Here is a 20,223-nt window from a genome sequence, read left to right as displayed (position 1 = left end):
ATAATTTTTTTTTTTTCTATTTCACTTGTAGAATCTTGTCTTTGTCCCCAGGGTTCTAAATTTCATAGCGATGTATCTTGATGTGGGTCAGTTTGTATCCAGTGTCCTGGGTATTACGTGTCCTTTCAATCTGGACGCTCATGGCCCCTTAAATTTTGGGAAGTGTTCTCAAATATTTTAGCTGATGCTTTTCTCCCTTCTATCTTCTCTGTTATCTTTTTCTGGAGCTTCTATTTCTTGGATATTAGACTTTCTGAAGTGGTTTCTAGTTTTTTCTTATCTTTTTAAAATTTTTTCTTCACTTTCTAGATTTCCTCAGCTTATATTCTGTCTTATTTCATTTATTAAGTTTTTTTTTTTTTGTCTATCATGTTTTTAACTCTCTTTACCTTAGAATGTTCCTTTTTTTATATCATACTGTTCTTGTCTCAATACTGCAATAAATTCTCTTAACTCTTATTGGGCATGTGTTTGGTGTCTTTTGAAGTTTTCTTTTCTTTGCATGGCCACTATCTTCCAAGGTACTTGTTTCTATTTGTTTGGGTCTCAGTTTTACATCAGGGGCTTTCTAAAAATGCCTGGAGGTCCTTGATTTGTCTGCACACATTTAGGAGTAGGGAACCAAAATGCTGATTGGAAGCTCTGATGTATGCATAGGGCTTGTCAACTGTGAGCTTCATTGTAGACAGATCATAGGAAACTTCCAATGTCACTATCCTTAGTTGTCTTCTCTTGGGCTGGTCAGCTCTTTTTATTCTCCTGCCTGGAGGGTAAAAGCATAGTTGCTAGCTTTCTGGGAACCAGATAAGGGAAGAGGTTGGTGCTCTCAGCATCTGATATGCATATATTCATCTAATCCCATTTATTTGCCTTCAGCTGTACCCCCGCTATTTGCACTCCAGTCTAGAAGCCCTCTCTTTTACTCTCTATAGAAAAATAAGCCTCCAGTTACTTCCTAGGTGTGTAGGGGGGTTGGGAAAACAGCTCAGGTGTGTGGAGTAGGGGAGGCCATCTAGGAATCTAAGCCCTTCTTAGATAGTTGTTCAGCCAGGCCTGCTTAGTTTATACTTCTTCCACCCCCAGCCTTTTGGACCTTCTAGGGAATAAAATGAAGTGAATCTTTTTCCCCACTGCTAACTTAGGATTCAGGTCTGCTGTGTCATTTGCCACTCTTCCATCTGCATTTTAACTTCCTATATTTTGCAGCTAGTATCTCCTATTTTATTCTCCCTGTTCTTGTTGGTTTATGGCTTAAAAAAAAATCATTTTGCTGTCCTTTACTTGGGTTTTGGGAAAAAACAAAGGTAGTCTCATGCATTCAATCTTTTATTTTTACCATTGCTGTTTATTTACTGGACCCCCAAGGGTCTAAAGTTTTTAAAAGAAAAATTCAATGGCCCCTGGTAAACACTCTAAAATGTACTTCAGAGAAAGAATGGCCAGACCATAGTCCTTTGATTATAAAAATTTGGTCATTTGAGATATCTCTTTTAAGCCAAGGTGTTCAAAAGATTTAGTTCCTCACACACAACGTTGTTCCTCTTCTTCCATCTCCACCCTCCCCACAGTTTGACCAGTTCCCATTGTGTCATCCAGTTCAAGTTGAAGTTCTTTATGGAGCACCACAGGGAGGCATCAGTTTGGAGAGAATGAGATAGCTATGAGAAGGTAGAAAAATGAGAGAGGTAGGCGCAGTACCTCATGACCTGTCAGATCCATGTCATGCTTTTATCAAGACCATTGTGACTGTCTTTAGCCTCTTCTTACTGGCTTGGGATCAGAGCAGCTATTCTTCAGAAAGCTGTGGTTTTCCTTCAAGCCCCATAGAAGCTACACATATCACTGGATTGGCTCCAGCATCACTGAATTTCATTGTCTCTTTAAAGAGGAACATGCCTTTAGCTCTCTCAGTCAGCAATGGAAACAGTGATCTCAAAAGTGGCCACTCTGATTCTAGAAGCAAGATGAAACTTACAAGCAAGTTTGAGAGAACAGCTGCCTCCATGCTGGGTTTCCAGCTGTTTTGAGCATGCCCTTCTATATTCGTCCTTCAAGTTTTCCTCTAATGACTTCCAAACAATATCATAGCATACTTATTCAAACTTGATATCATATTTATTTTTTCCTTAAGTTTAAGTCTATGTTTCCTATTAAAAATTTTGTTTTTCATCAGAGGAATTCTGCACTATATTTCTTTGGATCTAAGTTGGTAGAGTTTCAGAGGGTAATAAATAATGACCCCTCTACCTCCTTTAGCTCAGAATTAGTTGAGAAACAAAGAAGTCAAGCACATGGAGACCAAAATATAACCTTTATTATTGATTGTTACTGGTAAAGCACTTAGAAAAATGTCACGTTAGGTCTGCTGGCCACTATTAGTGTGTTAATATTTTGACCCAGAATATGACATCTTATCCTCTCACTGACCAAATTGGACAGTTACAGGCCACTCCATGAACGTTTAACCCTCTAAAACTTAAGAATAACTCCTGCAAAGGAACGAGTAAGGGGCTAAAAGAGAAGCTAGGGTTGTTACTCTAATGGAACATGAGGAACGTGAGGAGTGGAGAACTGCAATATGAGGTGATAGCAATTCCCCTGAAGACACACCATCGATTTATAGCAAATGCTCAGAAAAAAAAAAAAAATACTATATTAAATCAGGTTATATGACACATTCAGATTTCAGAAACATTAAAATAATTTTCCCATCTTACAAGTAAAGTAGTATAGTGTTGTGAGTTATCAATCAAATGTTTCTTTGGTAAAAACCTTCTTTATGATTTGGAATAAGCGGCAGACACACCCTTGGCTGGGGTGGGGAGCCCCAGCTGTAATTCCAGTCTTGTTACAAACTAGCTGGGGGTCCTTGGCTCCGTTGAACCTTTCCAGGCCTGTTTTTCATCTGTTCAATGAGGAATGAAGGACCAGCCGAATATAGTAACAGATAAAAAGGATGAGATAGATAAGACCTGAACTTACACAGCTAATTAGTTTCAGAGTTGGGACTAAAACCCAGATATCTCCCTCCCCAAGTCTCATTGTATTCTACTATATCTGTTTTAGATGGACTTAAATTTAGATAAAATAGTTTAGTAGAATAGAAGTGATCATTTGTTCATTCATTCAATAGAGAATTTTTTTTTTTTTAATGTCAAGTACTGTTCTAGGCAATAAGGATGGATAAGATATGTTTTTGTCCCTATAGCAGCATACATCCTATGCCTTTATATGTTTGTAGCTATGAGTGACTACCTCAGCCACCACCATTTATAGCCTCACATGAAGGGCTTCAAACTGATCCCTGGAAGAGATCCAAACCTCCTGGGCTGCTCTGAAACTATCATCCCTCTTACACTTTCCCTGAGACCTGAAATAATATCCCTTCAGTTGGCATGACCCACCTTCAAGAATTGGCTCATACCATCTTAGCACACAAGTCCTTCAAGGGCCTAAAGAGAAAAAAATACAGAGTAGTATCCAGAACCATATATTGACCTCATTATGGTTTTTCTCTTTCTGGTTATAGGGTACTCAAGCTGGCATTACTACGTAACCATGCCAATGCCAGCCTCCACCCTCACAATTGCAGTGGGATCCTGGACAGAAATGAAGCCAGAGACCTACTCATCAAATGATCTGGCAGCGGAGAGAAGATCCTTCTCACCTTCAGAGGCTGACTTCAGGTTTGTGTTTGGGAACTTGTTGAAAAACAAACACTTGAATGAGAAGAATGATGCATTTATTCCAAGTACTGGGAATGTGAGTCATCCCTGCTGAGAAACTAAACCAAAATATGATTAATCAAAGCAGGAAAAACCCCACTGGGAGGGAAAGAGAGTTGAAAGGCAGAAATGTGGGCATATTGTTTATGCAGAAAGGACGAGAAAAGAAAATAAGTGTATATGGAATCCTGTGTGAAGTCAGGTGAAATATTTTCGTGTGTTTGGTTAAGTCAACAGAATCTTCAGATTCAATACTTTCCTTCTTTCTACATCTTTTAACTTTGGTTTTCAGTGCTTATTTGGTCAGAAACAACTTAATAAAAAGAAGTCGCTTGTCTGATGAATGCTGTTTTGGTTCCAGTGACCACTGAGTGCACCGAGGAAGGGGCAGTCTTCCCTCGGTGGGGAGAGCCAGCTTCCTTAGGACCACAGGACACAAGGATGCTGTCACAAGGCCGTTGGGTTATGAGAATCTTGCTGGATGAGGACTCTGTTAACTTTAGTAGCAGTTCCTTCTTTTTCAGAGTGTATCAGAGAAAAATCAGTTTAAAGTTTTGGAAAATTAGTATAGGCATAGGATATTCACTTGCAACCTTCCCAGATGTTCATCTCTTTCGAGCTTGAGAGCCCAATGGGGAAAAGGGAAATGCGTGTAAGAGGTGCAGGAATGTGCTAATCGTGCAGCATGGCATCATGCTACATTCCTAGGACTTTGACACTCAGCTCATTTTCATCATTTTTCCTATTTACAGGTAGTCACTAAGTGAGTACCTTATGCTGGAGAATGCCCAGGGTCATGGGACAGATGGTTAGTTCATCCTTGAAAACCTGGAAATTCCTTTTGTGCTGCTTTTACTTTGCCATGTTGCTTTTGCACTTTCTGCAGTGACTGTAGTGGTTGGTGTTAGGAAATAAAGGCATTGAGCCCTTTCTCATGACAGGCAGGTCTTATTGCCTGCATTTTGCTTTTTGAAGGAAGAGGTAATTTCTACTTCCTGATCAGTAACTTGCCTATTTTGGACTATCCTCTCTGAGCTGTATAGAGGATCCTAGATTGCTTATTGGATTTTACTTATGCACTCTCAAGAGAAGAGACTTGTGGACAGAAATGACGTATGTTACTTTCATGTGGGAATATTTAATTGCTTGTGAGACCCTCTAGTGCTCTTTTCCCTGCCACTGAGATCACACGGCAGGCCTCATTTTGCAATTCTAGGCAGCCCAAATTTCTGAGGAGGGAGGACAAGTGCCCTAAAGAGTCACTCGGATCCACAGCAGATTTGATATGAGCAAGAAATAAACTTTTTTTGTGTTAAGCCACTGAAATACTGGAAATGTTTGTTATTGCAGCATATCGTATCCTATTCTGAATTAATACAGAATCCACTGGATGTTTGAAGTCAGGGAAGGTCTTGATCTAAATGTCATGTTGGTTAGTCATGAGAATAAGACTGTAAGATAGGTAGGTTTTATTATCTCCCTTATATATATAAAATAAAGATACTGAGACTTCAGACGGGAACATGTTTGTATATGTTCATCTCCCTACTGAGTCACAGTACCTGGATTTACGTCTGGCCTCAACCCCCTAGAGAAGTGATTCAGAATCTTACCTGGGGACTTTTAAAAACTGTGTATAACATCCGCACCTCACCCTAAGTCTGATCCACCTTCCCACCTGGAGAGTCAGCACCATGATTGGAATGTGTTGCATTGGAGCAGAAAACAGAAGTTGAAAGCGCTGTCTTTGAGCCAGTAGTTGCTATCCCTATTGGGTGGGTGTGTGTCTTGCAACAAAGCCACACTGTCCTTCTCTGTAAAGACTTTGCTCGGGCCCGGTTCTCAAATTCTTCATGGTGAAGAAGCACTCTGCTCTTCACCTGCAGCCTCAGGACTGATTGACTATTAGAAGAGGTATGCAATTGAAAACTGTGTGCCTTAGTAAGGCTAGGAGAAGGCAAAGAAAGAAATTTGTTATTTTATCCTTCTAGCCATATTCCCAGAGATCTGAGGTGGGAGGGGGGACAGCAGTCATTTCCTATGCACTCTCTGTGCTGCCCAGAAGCAACTGAAATGGCTTTTCACTTTCCTTTCAACCACAATTGAGAAGGGAGGAGGACATGGGCAAATGAAGTAAGGGTTCCAGGAAGATGTGATATCCGAAATCCCTGCTAGAGTTTAGGGGAAAGGGTAAATATGACTCCTTTCTTGTCCTCCTGAGTTCAGAACCAACTGAAAAACAAACGGAAGGAGAACAATGAAACTTTAATTACTGACAGAAGCTGGACTGAGGGAACGCTCAGGTGTACAGTATTAATGGACTTTCTAATATTCCATTTCCAAATCAGACATACTTCCCCACCCAGTTACCCACCCAGCTGGACCACTGCTAGCCTCCGCAGTATGGATGTACACAGCCTGCATCACAGCCAAAAAGTACCCCCTCTGTGGGCAAGCAGATCCAAAAAGAGAAAGTCCAGAGTCGCCCAACCAATCATCAGCTGGAAAGAGAGGCCTGGGGAATGGACTCCCTCCCATACTCTCCTCCATGTCTGACATGGAGTTTTCCCTTCATTTATCACTGTGCTTGTCTATCAGAAATGTACTGCTGATAAAATAATAGCTTACATTTGTTTATTCCTTCCCTGGCTACGTGCTTCATGTGTGCTGTCTTTAGTCATCAGAGGGTGGCTTCGTGCTTTTATCCGTTAAATCTCTGGCTCCATGCTAAGTTTGCCAACAACGATGCTCTAAAGTGCCAACTGAAGTGTTGTTTTTCGTTATGTTCACATCTGGTCCCCTGGCCTTCCCCAACCCCCCTGTTGACTTCAAACCTTCCTAAGACTACTAGTTCAATTCACATAAATGTACCTTTTACAGGGGCCTTATATACCACAGGCTTTCATTTGCTTAAAGTATTCATCTGGGTCCCAGAAATTTGGCCAAAGTATTGGTCACTGAACTTTTGATCACTGTTCATATGGGCTAAATTGTAGGAAGAACAGCCCCTCTTCCAGCTCCAGTTCCGCATACCCTTCAGCCCACTCTGGGCGAGCATTTCAGTAAATATATTAGTTATAAGACACTTAGATAAACTGTTGAAAGTTTATTAATTTCATTTGGCTATAGTATAACCTTCTTCAGCCACAGTGGAATCTTTGTATTATGTTTAACCTCTCGAGGCCTTTGCTAAAGCATTGTCTTCACTTTGGGGCCATACAGTTTAAGCAGGACACTTGGATAAAGTCCAGAAGAACTCAGCAAAAATTATTAAAAACATGGAAAATAGGCACCATGAAGCATGGGGAAACATGGGAAAGGCAGTGAGGTTGTTAATCCCAAAGAAAGGTAGACTTGGTGGGGAAAGAAGTCATCTTTATAGCTGTAAAGTCGATGAAAAGTTGCCTCATGGACCTTGGAAGATGAGGCACTGTTTCTATCTCTTTGGAAGTCTAGAAAAGAAGGAATGGTAGATATATATCATAGGAGAAAATGCCGATTTCCAATACGCCCCTCACCGAGAGAGGAGCCTTTCCATATCTTCTTGGCTTGGTTTGATTTCTCCAGCCCTTGCTCTCCCAGGGTATTCGGCTTTCTGTCTCATAATACACATATTTCATGTTGCTCTGTAATGTACTGAATGCCCTAAGGAAACACATCTAGCTTTAAGACACTACTCTGTCATCATATGTATTGACATCATTGTCAGCAATGCATTGGGGGCTGGTGGTAGCAGTTTGAACACTTGTGATTTTTAGCAAACATCTACTCTGCTTCCTAAAATATGTTAAAAAAATTGTATAAACATTTTACATGTCATTGAATTTATCAGACTTTAATTTTTCTTTTCTCTCAACAAAACTCTGACTTTACCTTTAGGTAAACTCCTAAAGGTAAAGTCAGAGTTTATTCATATGTATGTACACAGCAGCACCCTGTGGGGTGCCTCAAATAGAATAAGAATGCGGGATATATTTACTGAATTGTCATATTGAACCAAGGAAGGGGTTGTGAAGTAAGGATATGTGTTCCCAAGGGAGAGACTTACCAATGATTTCTTTCAAACCTATGACAGGGAAACATTTGTGTCAGTTGGTTTCAGTACAGCCCTGTCTTTTTTTTTTTTTTTTTTAAATAACCTGATAGTAACTTCCTGATATACCCCTATCAGGCCTTTTTCCTTTTTGTTGGTTGTATACTATTTTTACCCTAGCTTTATTAAAATATAATAGATAAGTAGTTGCTCATATTTATATTGTACAATTCAATGAATTTTTTTTTCAATTTATAGTTAGTATACAATATTAGTTTCAGTTGCACAGCATAGAGATTAGAGTTCGAATGATCACCCCACTAAATCTAGTGCTCTTATTTACCCCTTACATATTTATTATAACATTATTGACTATTTTCCTCATGCTACACTTTATATCTCCATGACTATTTTATAACTATCCATTTGTACCTCTTAACCCCTTTGCCTTTTTTTTTGCTGTCCCCCAACCCCCCTTTCATCTAGTAGCCCTCAAAATATTCTCTGTATCTATGAATTTACTTCTGCTTTTGTTGCTGTTGTTTATTTTGTTCTTTAGGTTCCACATATATGTGAAATCACATGATATTTGTCTTTCTCTATCCAACCCATTTCATTCAGCGCAATACCCTCTAGGTCCATCAAGGCAGTATCTTTTTCCATCCTTTTCCTTTTAGTCTGTGTGTATCTTTCAATCTGAAGTGAGTCTCTTGTAGGCAGCACACACAGAGGTCTTGTTTTCTTATCTATTCAGCCACTCTATCCTTTTGTTGGAGCACTTTGTTCTTTTCCATTTGAAGTACTCATTGATAGATATGTAGTTATTACCATTTTTTATTCATGATTTTGATACACGTTTTTTCTCCTTGCAGCATTTCCTGTAATAGCAGCTCTGTGGTGGTGAATTCCTTTAGCTTATTTTTGTCTGGGAAGCTCTTTATCTGTCCTTCGACTCTAAATGATAGCTTTGCTGGATATAGTATTCTTGGTTGTAGATCCTGGGTTTTCATCATGTTGAATATTTTGTGCCAGGCCCTTCTATCCTGCAAAGTTTCTTTTGAGAAATCAGCTGCCAGTCTTCTGGGTGCTCCCTTGGAAGTAACTAACTGATTTAATCTTGCTGCTTTTAGAATTCTCCCTTTGTCTTTAACTGTTGGCATTTTAATTCTGATGTGTCTTGGTGTGGGCCTCTTTGAGTTCCTTTCTTTCTTTGAAGAAATAATGATGGAAAACTTCCCTCACTAGGTTAGGGAAGTTTTCCATCATTATTTCTTCAAATAGCTTTTCCGCTTCTTGTTCTCCCTCTCCTCCTTCAGGTACCCTTATTACATGAATGTTTTTATACTTAATTTTGTCCCATAGGCTCCTTAAGTTATTATTATATTCTTGGCTTCTTTTTTCTTGCCATTCCGATTAGATGTCCTTGGCTTCTCCATCCTCTATATTGGTGGTTCTATCCTATTTTTTATCTACTCTGTTTATTCCATCTAATATACTCTTCATCTCAGATAATGTGTTCTTCATTTATGACTGGTTCCCTTTTATAGTTTCCATTTCCATTTATATATATATATATATTTTTATCTCTTTGTTAAAGTTCTCACTGAGTTCATCTACATTCTCCTAAGTTCATTGAGCATCTTTATAATGAGTGTTTTGAACTCTACATCTGTTAGATTACTTGACTCCATTATTCTTGGATCTCTATTCTGTTCTCTCATATGGTTTTTGCTTGTCTTCCTATTTTGGCTGCCTTTTTGTGTCTGTTTCTATGTACTAAGCAAAGCTCCTAAGTCTCCCTGTCGTATTACCGTAGCTTTGTGTAGTAGATATCCAGCAGCACAGTCCTGAGAAGGGTTCAGCTGCAGCCCAAATTTAGCCCCAGCCTCTGCCCCTCCAGGGCCACATGTTAAGATTCAGCAAGCAACCCACAGATGCTGTGCTTATAGTTGCCTCAAGAAGCCACCAGAACCGAGGCCAGCTGCCACCAGTGTGGGTCTTGGAGCTTACTCAGCAAGTTTTACAGGACTTGCTGAGAACACAACTGGATATGGCTTGGGTAGGGCCGTGATTTGGGGGAGGCGAAGTTTTGGGGAATCATCTGGGCAGAGTGTCCTCTGTTATTCAGCTTGATGACGTCTCAGCTATGGCAGCACCTGTGTCTGCACACTGGGAGTGGGGAGGGCTCAACAGAGGAACAATGGGTATTGCCAGCATTTCTGCCTGGGAGAAAGCCTCACCTCCTGCCCTCTCTCAGTGTCCCCTGTAAGTCCCTGGTGCCCCCTGGAGCAGCCTACTGGGGACTGGTGCTCAGAGCAAGCAGGTCCGTCACTGCAAAAGTCTGGTCACGGACACAGCCCCTTTAAGAGGCATGTGCAGCTGCCAGCTGACGCTGCCTCTGCCTATGTCCCACTCAGCCATTCCAGATCAGGCAGTCTCTCGCGTCTTTGCCCCCTCCTACCTCCAACCGTTGTAGGGTGATTTCTTATTTCTTTCCCTAGTTGTAGGGCTTCTCTTCATCTAGACCCCAGGCAACTCTGGTTGCTGTTTCTTCCATGTTTCTGTCACAACTTGATGTGGTTGCAAGAGCAGATGAACAAAGCCCATATCATCTACGCCATTTTGCCCAGTGTTATATCAGTACAGCACTGTCTTGAAAGAAGACGATTGCTAAAGGAGAACCTCTTGAGACAGTTTCCGATTTTGTGATTCTGAATAAAACACCATCACTCTTACTCTTTGGAGAGACCTTTTATGAAATAATTTCAGCCCAGCATTGTATAAGAGGGAACCAATGGTCTGGTTCTCATCATTTATCAACCTAACATATATTCATCCTTCTCCCCACTCTTGGCAATATTAATGTGCAATAAATATTGTTAAGGAAGAACAGGAAACTGAAGAACCATATAGAGCAGCTGAGCTCAGTTTTGAGAAAACTCCAGGATCCAAATTTACTTAAGAAGCATAATGAAGTATGTGGAGGAGAATCAGGAGGGAGGACTTTATGATAACTCACAATGTGATGAATAGTTCTTATTCCTTAGAAATGTTATGTGGATTAACTGGGAGAATGTATATAAAGTGTTTAGAACAGTGCCTGGTACCCAGTAAATGTCCAATAAGTGTAAGTAGCAGTTGTGGTTGAAGTTATTATTCTTATTATCATTAGTATTATGAATTATTAATAATTAACAATCAAGTATTATAATTAATCTTTAAAATGTTTACTCCGATTACAAGTCTGGCACAAGAAACAGCTTTTTAGAAATGCTTGATTTGTTGATGATATTGAGACTAGATTGGAGCAGGCACATATATAATGATTTGTAACTGACGGTTAGCCTAAAGGGAAGATAGAGCACATTTGAATTAATACTGGTTCTGTGGAAGACTATTCATGACTTTATAAAAGTACAATATTCCCTAACTACTTCAGGAACATGCCTATTGTATGAAGAGGGGCTCATATGGTGAGTTGTCATAGAATCATAGCGCCAGAAAAAAACTTAGAAATCATTTTAGTTTATTCGTTTCTTTGTTTTTAATTGAAATACAATTAACATATAGCAGAGAGCACAGATTTTAAGTGTTCGGTTTGATGATTTATGATTGTGTACATGCTAACACAGAAAACATTCCATCACCCCAGTAAGTTTCCTCACACCCCTTTCCAATCAATCTCTCTCCTCCCCCATCAGCCTCTTCTGTGAGACCATGTCAGAGGTGAGGAAAAGAGATCCCAGAGACTGAGTTGCTTGCCTCAGGTCACAGTTAGCCAATTGAACAGCCTCAGAAGCCTAGATTTCCTGATCCCCCTGTTGGAACCCACATGTAGCCTCCCTGATGTCTTTTCCATTTTTATTCAGAGACTTAATGGTCTCACTTATCCATAATTTGATTGGCTTAAAATCCTGCATTTTTTTCTGAGGCATTGATTATGAAAACAGTGCTAATATACCCAATTGGAAAAACCTTTGATATCTCAGCTAGTGCCATTCATATCCAGAGAGAATTTAACTCACTTTTTCTCTTGAACAAATTGGCTGTTATGATATATCTTTGGCTACCTCAAATTATTCTCTAAATTTTGGGGTTCTTGGCTGCAAAAAAGAGTCTTGCTCCATGGTGTGTTTCTAGATAGGTCAGTGGAATGCCTCTGCAAAATTGTGCCTTGATAGATAGAATTTAAACTTATGCCCCAACTTTGTCCTGAATATGCCTCTTCACCTCCAGGTTTTCCATTACATGCGCTGAAAGCTTTTCAATAGAGAGTCCAAGCTTAAATTACTATAGCACATTATATACCTGTGTAAATACATTAGGAAAACGTTTTGTGGTAGTAATTTCAGTAAATGGCATTTTTTCACTTCGTGGGACCTTTGATTACAATTGCTGCACCAGCACAATATTAGTCATTAGGTGAACATTACAGCCTTTTTGGTTAAATGTTTATCAACAGACACCCTTACTCACTTTCTCCATAAAGCAAGGTTATCAATCCAGGGACTTTGGCTAGCTTTCAATGTCAATAATTGTATTCTTCCTGTCACTTTATCCTGGCAGAAGTATTTATGGGTCCTCACCCATTATTTTACCCTCAACTGTGGCAAAATGTTGTGGATGCTGGAAGCTGTGTTGTGTGTACTATGCTGGTTGAGAGGCTTATCTCCATAGCGGTGGGGATCTCCTTGGGTAGTACTGGTTTGGGGTGGGTGAAAGGCATTTTAGAAATTTGGAGAGGCATTATTGTTGCAGTCTGCCCAAATTGGGACATATCTGTATTTTAAGTGTTTTCAGTATTCACTGTAAATCTAATAAGTCGCTATAGTTAGAATTATAATTTGTAAATTAAAAGTAGAGGGACTTTCCATTGTGTTTGAATAAAGGACGTGTTAACAGGTGAAAAAAATAGGGTTCCCTTTGATGTTGGTTTCTTTGAGTAGATAAGTTCTCTTGAGGCCTGTGAGTCAGATTTTAGGAATTCTTTTCCAGCTCCACCTTTGACAGGATAACTGACAGTGGTCAGATGGTGCGGGCTGGCCTCTGATCTGTTTCCTTAAAAGGTCGATTCGGTTAAATTTGTATTGAAAGTCGACTGGGGAAAATATTGTATCAAAAGTACCTCTGTATTCCTTAATAGCACAACACCTAGATTACTTATCAGTAGAATGGATTGTATTCTTTTGAAAAGTCGGAACCTGTACTGTGATTTGGTTCATTGTTCTCTGCTTGAGTGCACATCTTTTATTCTAGGAAATTCCAAGATGGTATCTTTATTTTGGTTGCACCATTGCTTTCTTTCTGAATCATCCTAATTTGGAGAGGATTTTTCACATGGTGATACCTGAAAGCACATTTCTGAGAGCAGAAAATCTTGTTGTTTTTCTTTTCTTTTTTTTTTTTTTTTTTTGTTATTTTGTGTTTGGGGGCTTTTTCCTCCTGTTTATTCTAAAACAATATTTTACTGCTTTCATTTAGCTTAAATTGAAACTACTCGGTTGATTCAGCAAATCAATAAGTATTTTGACCTATAATTTTTCACTACTACTTAGAAACAGACGAACAAAGAAATCAAACTATTGTCTTTGCTTGTGAGCCTATCTGAACCGCTATCTTGTAGAAGTTGTCCATGTCTGTGAGAGTTCCTCCCCTTCATGGGAAGAAGAATAAACTTGATTTACTGTCAAATGCATCTGTTTCTTTTGTGTTGTTCCCAGGTGTGTTGGTGTTTGTGGCCATGTGGAATACCCCTGCCGCTTCCAGAATGCTTCTGCCGCTACCCAGGAGATCATTCCTCATCGGGTCTTTGCCCCGGTGTGCCTCAAACATACCTGCCAAGAGACCCTTCTGCGGCTGATCCCTCCTTGTCTCTCAGCAGCGCACTCTGTCCTGGGAACACACCCATTCTCCAGGCTGGATGTACTTATCGTCCCTGCCAACTTTCCAAGTCTGGGGATGGCCAGGTACGTTGTTCCACTGTGGCACTTGGAGAGCATATGCTTCAGAAATCCTTTAACTATTTCTTGCTTTCCCTGAGCTCTGTCAGAGCTGTCATTTGATTAGGATGGAGAGGGCATGTTTGCTCATGCTTGGACATCTCATTGTTGCCTTGAGGAATGGTTTGTGCATAGACTCCACCATGCATGAGCTTTTGGTTATTTTAGGCTCACTTCAGCTGCCTTAAAAATAAAATCACATTGTTGCTAGGATTGAGAACACGTTGTACTCCCAGAGTGATGTATGTTGGATTGTGGCTGATCAGTGACTGGTTAGCTTAGGTGGTGAAAGCATAATGCTAATGAGCCCAAGGTCATAGCTCTGGACAGAGTGATACAACTACGTTCCATGGCCATAGGCTGCTCACCTAATCCTGACCAGCTGTCTCATCCATTCTCGCCATTGGTCACAAGGGCAATGACTTGAGAGCCCCTGTGTCAGAGAGACTGTGTATGAATCAGTGTAAATCTATCACCATGGCTAGAAAAACAGCTCAAAACAGATGGCTTACTGGGGGTGAGGTAGGGAGAGAGAGGTACTTGTCTTGCTACTAATTTTTAATACAGGAAATACATTATTCTTATTGTTGTCTCAGTTTATTTCCTATAGAAAAATCAGGACCTGCAAGTTGAACCTTTCCTTGTATCTTATTTACACCTAAAATTCATTCATTAATACCATTGTTCATTTAGCAGTAGGTAGCTTGTTTCACTCAGCATTTTACTTGGTTATGTATCAGGATTTTACTTGGTTATATCTCTATTTGAAAATCTTAATCATTAACAGTGAATATGCTTGACTAAGGATGGGAAAAATAAGCTCATCAAAACATGTGACTTTAAGTTTTTCCCTATTAGTCAAGGAAATTCCTGCTGCCAATTAATTTCCATGCTTTTGAACAGCTGTCATTTGTGGTGTTTTCCCTGAAAACTGCACACATTCTTAGTAAAACCCATGAGTAGAAAAGAACTGACCAGAACATTTGCTTTTGATCTTTACTACATATGTATACTTTTTAAAAGCTGGCTGGCTAGTCTTAATCCTTGAGGAGGTCTGAGAAAGTCATTTGGTCTGATTTTTATCCTATATTTATGAAGATAATGGGAATGTTGAAACTAGGATAATTATATATATTTGGTTACATGCATCATATAATTGTCTTGGATGTCTATATATAGAATTTGTCTTAACAAGGGGTCTTCTTTGGTCCCTTTGAAGAGTCTGCTGGACTTAATTTAAGCAGAATTATTGGCAAAGAAAGGGTCGTTCATTAAATGTTTCTCATTTGTACACAGTTTTGAGGGGCCATATTTATTTGGGAGTTTTTAGCACTTTATGAGAGTTGTAGTTTTTCAGGGCATGCTAACAGTTCCAAGTTCTGACCTGAGGGAGCCAAAGATAGAGTATTTTTCTACAGAGGACTTTATTTTCTATAGCTCCTTCCTTACATCAGTCTGCCAAAATCAGAATCTGTTAACCTACAGACTATTCTATAAAGCTTCTCTTTTCAAGTTTGCATGCCCAAGCAGGTAGGCTGTGTGTTTGCTGCTTTTTGAGACATTTAAAGTGATTTAAACATACTTAACTCTGTGTTTTTAAAGTAATAAGCCTAAGTACCCTAAGGCCAAATGGTACTGAGCACAAATGTCAAAAAATGTGATGGTGATAATAACTTAGCAGCAACAAGACTTCTTTTATGCTTAAAAACAGAAGAACCGTACATTTAAAAATTCGTGGTTGGTTGTCAAATATCATTTTTTCTCATTTTTTTTCTTTTTTTTTTAGACTGTGAAAATAGTCGGCCCTGGCCTGCATATTTTCCTCGGCTTAGTTACTGTTCCCTGTATTTGAGCTGTGGAGGGGGGATTGTGGTATCTGCCACTGCCAGTGGGGGGAGGGGAAGTACTCTGTTTTTCCTGACTCTGACCTAAATTGATTCCACTTGCTTGGCATGACTCACTTGGGATCCCAACACCTTGAGCCACATGTGACTGAGTGGAGTTTATGACTCAGTTGGCTCCCGGGGCCCTGCTGCCTCATTTATGGTCAAGGCTTTGCTCGCGGCTCTGTAAAGCAACGGTGGAACAAAAATGACAGTCTTGCAGGTCAACTCTGTGCCCTAAACAGGAATAAAGAAATCCCAAGGCCAGTAGGAGCCATCCAAAAAGACCTCCGCACTGAAACTTGCCTTTGCCCTGTTGTTACACACTAAAGATCAAAGGCTTTCTTGGTAAATTAAATGGTTCTTTCCCTGAGTCCACATTTTATAAACATGTATGCAAGATTATAAATTCCATACCTCTGGACTTCTTTAGTGATTAGGTCTTAATCATAATGAATACCATTTTATACCATTTCGGCATTCATTTTTGGTAAATGACATTAAACATTCCCACATGAACTAAAATAGATAAATTATTATAATAACCATTTTAACGAGTTTTTAAAATTTTGGATAATATCTATAATGGTTGCACTGTATTTTAACTATTACATATTATGGATCGTGTGAATGATCTTAAAACTCTTAATCTATTTTTGAACCTAATTCTGATATTTCACTGAAGTGGGAAAAAAACACATTTTACAACTTGAACATATGAAAATGACAAGTCAATTTATAAGAAGATAAATAATACGCAAACATCATTTTAGAATTTAGAATCCTGTTCACACATAACAGTAACTAGAACATTAAGCAATACTGCACGTAATGATTTTTGTCACCTATTACTGTAATAGGACCCGTTTCGTATCAGTGCTTCCCTCCAATCCTATTCCGAATCGCTGTTCCAGGAAAGAGATACTTTCATTCTCTTCTGATTCTGAGAAAAATCACCAGTTTATCTTTAAAACACTATTGAAAGTTCCATTCCCTACTTTTCTCATTTAGTAAATGTGCGCTCTTTGTTTTATTTTTGCCTTCCACAGAGGCCGAATCTGCCATATAAGGAGCTGTGGAGTGTACATTTCTTGAATTTTGTAATATGATGTTTAAATGAAGATCTGAATACATTTTAAATGAATCGCCAATGTATAGAACAGCTCTCTGTGTTGGTATAATTAGTGTTCCACCATTTTCATTGTGCCTTAGTATTTTCTCAGATGTCTCAGCTAGGGATTGACTAGTAAGCCTAATTTCCTAGGTATTGAGAAATACATGAAAGGAGCCCATCATCATGCTTACACTCTTTGTTATAATAATAATAATGTTAATGGAATAATATCCTGGAACCAGATTTATGACAGTTGCTTAAAAATTAACACCTCAGTCTTACCTCTGAATGTGTTTATAATAAATGCTTTGCTTCATCATTTGTCTTTCAGCAGTTTACAATTACATGTCACGGGGCATAATTAGGTTGGCAGAACTGTCTTGCTGACATCCAAATACATTCTTTTTTTCTCTCTTCTATTCGAATTTTAAGAATCTCCAACAAATCGTTTCAGAGTGGTTTTATGTTTAGAGCTTGAATAAAAAAACCGTGTCTTCTATGGCTGTGTTTCCCAACTCTACCACTTACATGTAGCTTCAGCCCTGGTCCCACTGGGAAAATTTAAAAAACAAACAAACACACAAACAACACAGCAGCAGTGTGGTTGATGATAGGTAACAGATTCTGCTTTGACCTTTTTGTCAACGGTTCTGTACTGGATTGTCTTGTTCATTTGTTCATTGCTTATTTATTCATTCTTGCAATAAATTTCTATTAAGCACATACTATACCAGGTAGGATTTAAGATGCTGAGCCTATAAGGGTTAACAAGATTGATCAGGTCTCTGTCCATATGGAACTGACATTCTCGTCAGGGGAGGAAATAGTATATGTTAAAAACAAATAAGAGGTGTGCTGTGAAGAAAATAAAACCAAATAAGTGATTGAGTTTCTTGAGATAGGTAGCATTGTTTGGATGGGGAGGCAAAGAGTGATATTTGCAATGAGACCGGAGAATAGGAAGGAGCCGGCCTTGTGACAGTCTGGTAGAAAAGCAACCCAGGCTGAGAAAGTTCAAGTCCAAAGGCCCCAGCGTGGGAACCATTATAATGGACTGGAGGAGCAGAAAGAAGTCCAGTGTAGCTAGGGGGCACTGAGCTTTTAGAATAGCTTTCCTTCACCCCCTCCTTAAACTCATTTTTGGAGTGGGAGATTCCATGGTCCGTCAAGATTTTGGTCACCTGAGCTACCCACACACCAGTATAAGGAAGAGTGGGTGGGAACTGCAGAGAAATGGCAGAGGTGGAGTAGGGATTGATTGTTCCAGGCAGTCAGGTGTTATGGGGAGGACTTGGAAGAAAGGTCAAATCTTTTCTCGGTTTTCTAAGGACCAACAGTGCTATACTATCTCATGACAGAGTGGTTAGAAGCTGATTTGGCTTAGCAGCTGCTGTTCTCCAGCAGAATTCTCCATTGCAAGGATATCGGAGCACCTGGCACTCAGACGGGCAACTCTCGCTTTGTGGAGAAGGGACAAGTCTCAGGTCACCACGTTTCCTTTCCCCAGCAGCTGTTGCTTGATTTCTTGCAAGCTTTTTTGACACAGTAGGTCACAGGGAGGGATGCTGTATTCATATATTTGCTCATCCTAATTTTTAAGCTTTCAAAAGATTGAACAAAAATAGGATTGATGAAGAGCATAGAGAAATAATTGTCAATTACTTAAAAATCTTCAATGCACTTCACAGCGGAGAAAAACTATAAAGCTCCCTATTACACATGGCTTATTCTTAAAAGATTTGATTGTGCAATAAAAGGCTTCTGAATGCTTATAGCAGTTCCTGACTATTGCATGCACAGTTTTCTTAAGTACCTCAATTTGCAAATAAATGGTGTGCACATACATGCCCAAGAATGAACATAACCAGCTTTCCCTCCTCCCCTCCTCCTGGCATTAGACAGGGTGTTGTCCTGTTTATTCTTATCTCCCAGCCAATGTGTAATAGAATCAGCAAAACATAACATGCTGGGACAAAGGGCCTCTTGTTTTCAGCCTTCTAATTGTGCTTCTTTCTGCCGGGAAGGAAGCAGTCATAAATTTCTGTCATTATCTTAAATAGCAAGGTTTCACAGCTTTGGGAATTTTTCTTTGCTTGTTCTTTGTTAGCTTCTACTTGAATTTTTTGATCCCCAAAACAAACCACCATACTTTTAAACAATCCTTTAAATTTCAGGATGTGTGACCCCCACTGTTTCAAGGCAGGATGCAACCACAGTGATTCTTTCCTTCGGGAATCTGATTTGAGCTGTAAATTAGTGCACCTTTCTGTTCACCAAGGCTGCTAGCTCTTCTGCTCTCTGATGTGCTAAGGATTTGAGGGTCTGTGTGTAGGTTTTGTTTCTTTGTGATTGTTGTTTTTTCCCAGACTTGAATAAATTCTCAAATTTCTTTCTGCATGGATTACTTTTAAAAATATTTTGAAGGGCATTTCTTTCTCCTGTTTTCCAGCATAACTCTTCTCTGCTTTTTCAAACAGGTGGATGTGAATAATAGAAAGTAGCTCCTACCATCCTTTTTTTCCCTGTAAAATTTTAATGCTTTGTTTACTGGCACTCTTGCCATTGCTATAGCGATGAGCAAACAGAACTGGTGGTGATTCGCAATGTCACAGAGGTGGCTTGTACCCCCTCACACACATCCCCTTTGTTGCTTTCTTTGTGTTAATTTCTATTTTTATTTTTCTTCTTGAGAAAATTATTTGACTTTGTTTCCCTTCTCTCTTATAGAGAAGGAATTTCCCTTTCAAATGTGTTCTGGTTCTTTCATTTTTTTTCCTCGAAATAGGATCTTGTATTTACAAAATGATGTTCTTCTAGAACTTTGAAACCCTTGGCCGTGATTATTTGGTTAGTCTTGACAATGCCCATTTGTACTGAGGCAGTTAGTGAGAAGGTATGTGTGCACTCCATTCTTTACGGTACATATGCAGGAGGATAGATGATGTCCCCAAGTCACTTAGAGCTGGAAAGTCAGAGAGAGAAGTAAAAGGATCTCATTCTGGGATGGCTCGCAGAGCCTTGGGTGTCAGACTTAGGCAAGACTTATCCGTAACGCTCTATGAAGTGTACGTTTGCTTCAGGGCCTCCCCATGTGAGTCATAGTGTCATGGAGTCTCACCGTGGGCTCATTTTGAGGTGGCCATAGAATCTGGGTACGAGGTGAATTCCTGGATCACAGAAGTATGTGGGAGCCAGGCTCACTCTCTTCTGTTAGAACAAACAGGCAGCGTGAACTCATAGCTTTTGGCTCAGCCAGAATCTTCTTACCGTCAAACAGCTGTGATGCTTGTCAGATCCAGAAGAGTATTTTATCATCATTACGCCATGATTCCTCACCCTCTGAAAGATTACACTTAAGTGTTTTGTTTTCTTTGAACTGTTCTCTATACACATAGACTGGCAGCCCTACCTTCAGAGAACACTGCTGGGGTCATTCTTCAAGAGAATTTGTCAGGCCTTTGAAAGGCCT

The 20,223-nt window shown here is 39.6% G+C and overlaps 1 protein-coding gene across 25 annotated transcripts in view; it reads left to right on the top strand.

Annotated features, from left to right (window-relative positions):
- Positions 1-20,223, top strand: part of AOPEP (aminopeptidase O (putative)) — a 333,589-nt gene that overhangs the window by 63,241 nt on the left and 250,125 nt on the right. For all 25 annotated transcript variants that reach the window (XR_005656715.1, XR_005656716.1, XR_005656717.1 and 22 more), the window contains 2 exons: positions 3,530-3,686; positions 13,479-13,724. Coding sequence is in view for 11 of the 25 variants with exons in the window: in XM_039880464.1 (XP_039736398.1) it covers positions 3,530-3,686; positions 13,479-13,724 (403 nt within the window). In the remaining 14 variants the exon portion in view is untranslated. The remainder of the gene's footprint in view (positions 1-3,529; positions 3,687-13,478; positions 13,725-20,223) is intronic.

This window comes from Pteropus medius, unplaced genomic scaffold (assembly GCF_902729225.1).
Source record: "Pteropus medius unplaced genomic scaffold, Ma_sr-lr_union100, whole genome shotgun sequence".
Classification (NCBI taxonomy): Eukaryota; Metazoa; Chordata; class Mammalia; order Chiroptera; family Pteropodidae; genus Pteropus; species Pteropus medius.
The sequence above is the reverse complement of the archived record's forward strand: the minus strand, read 5'-3'. Positions and strand labels throughout refer to the sequence as shown.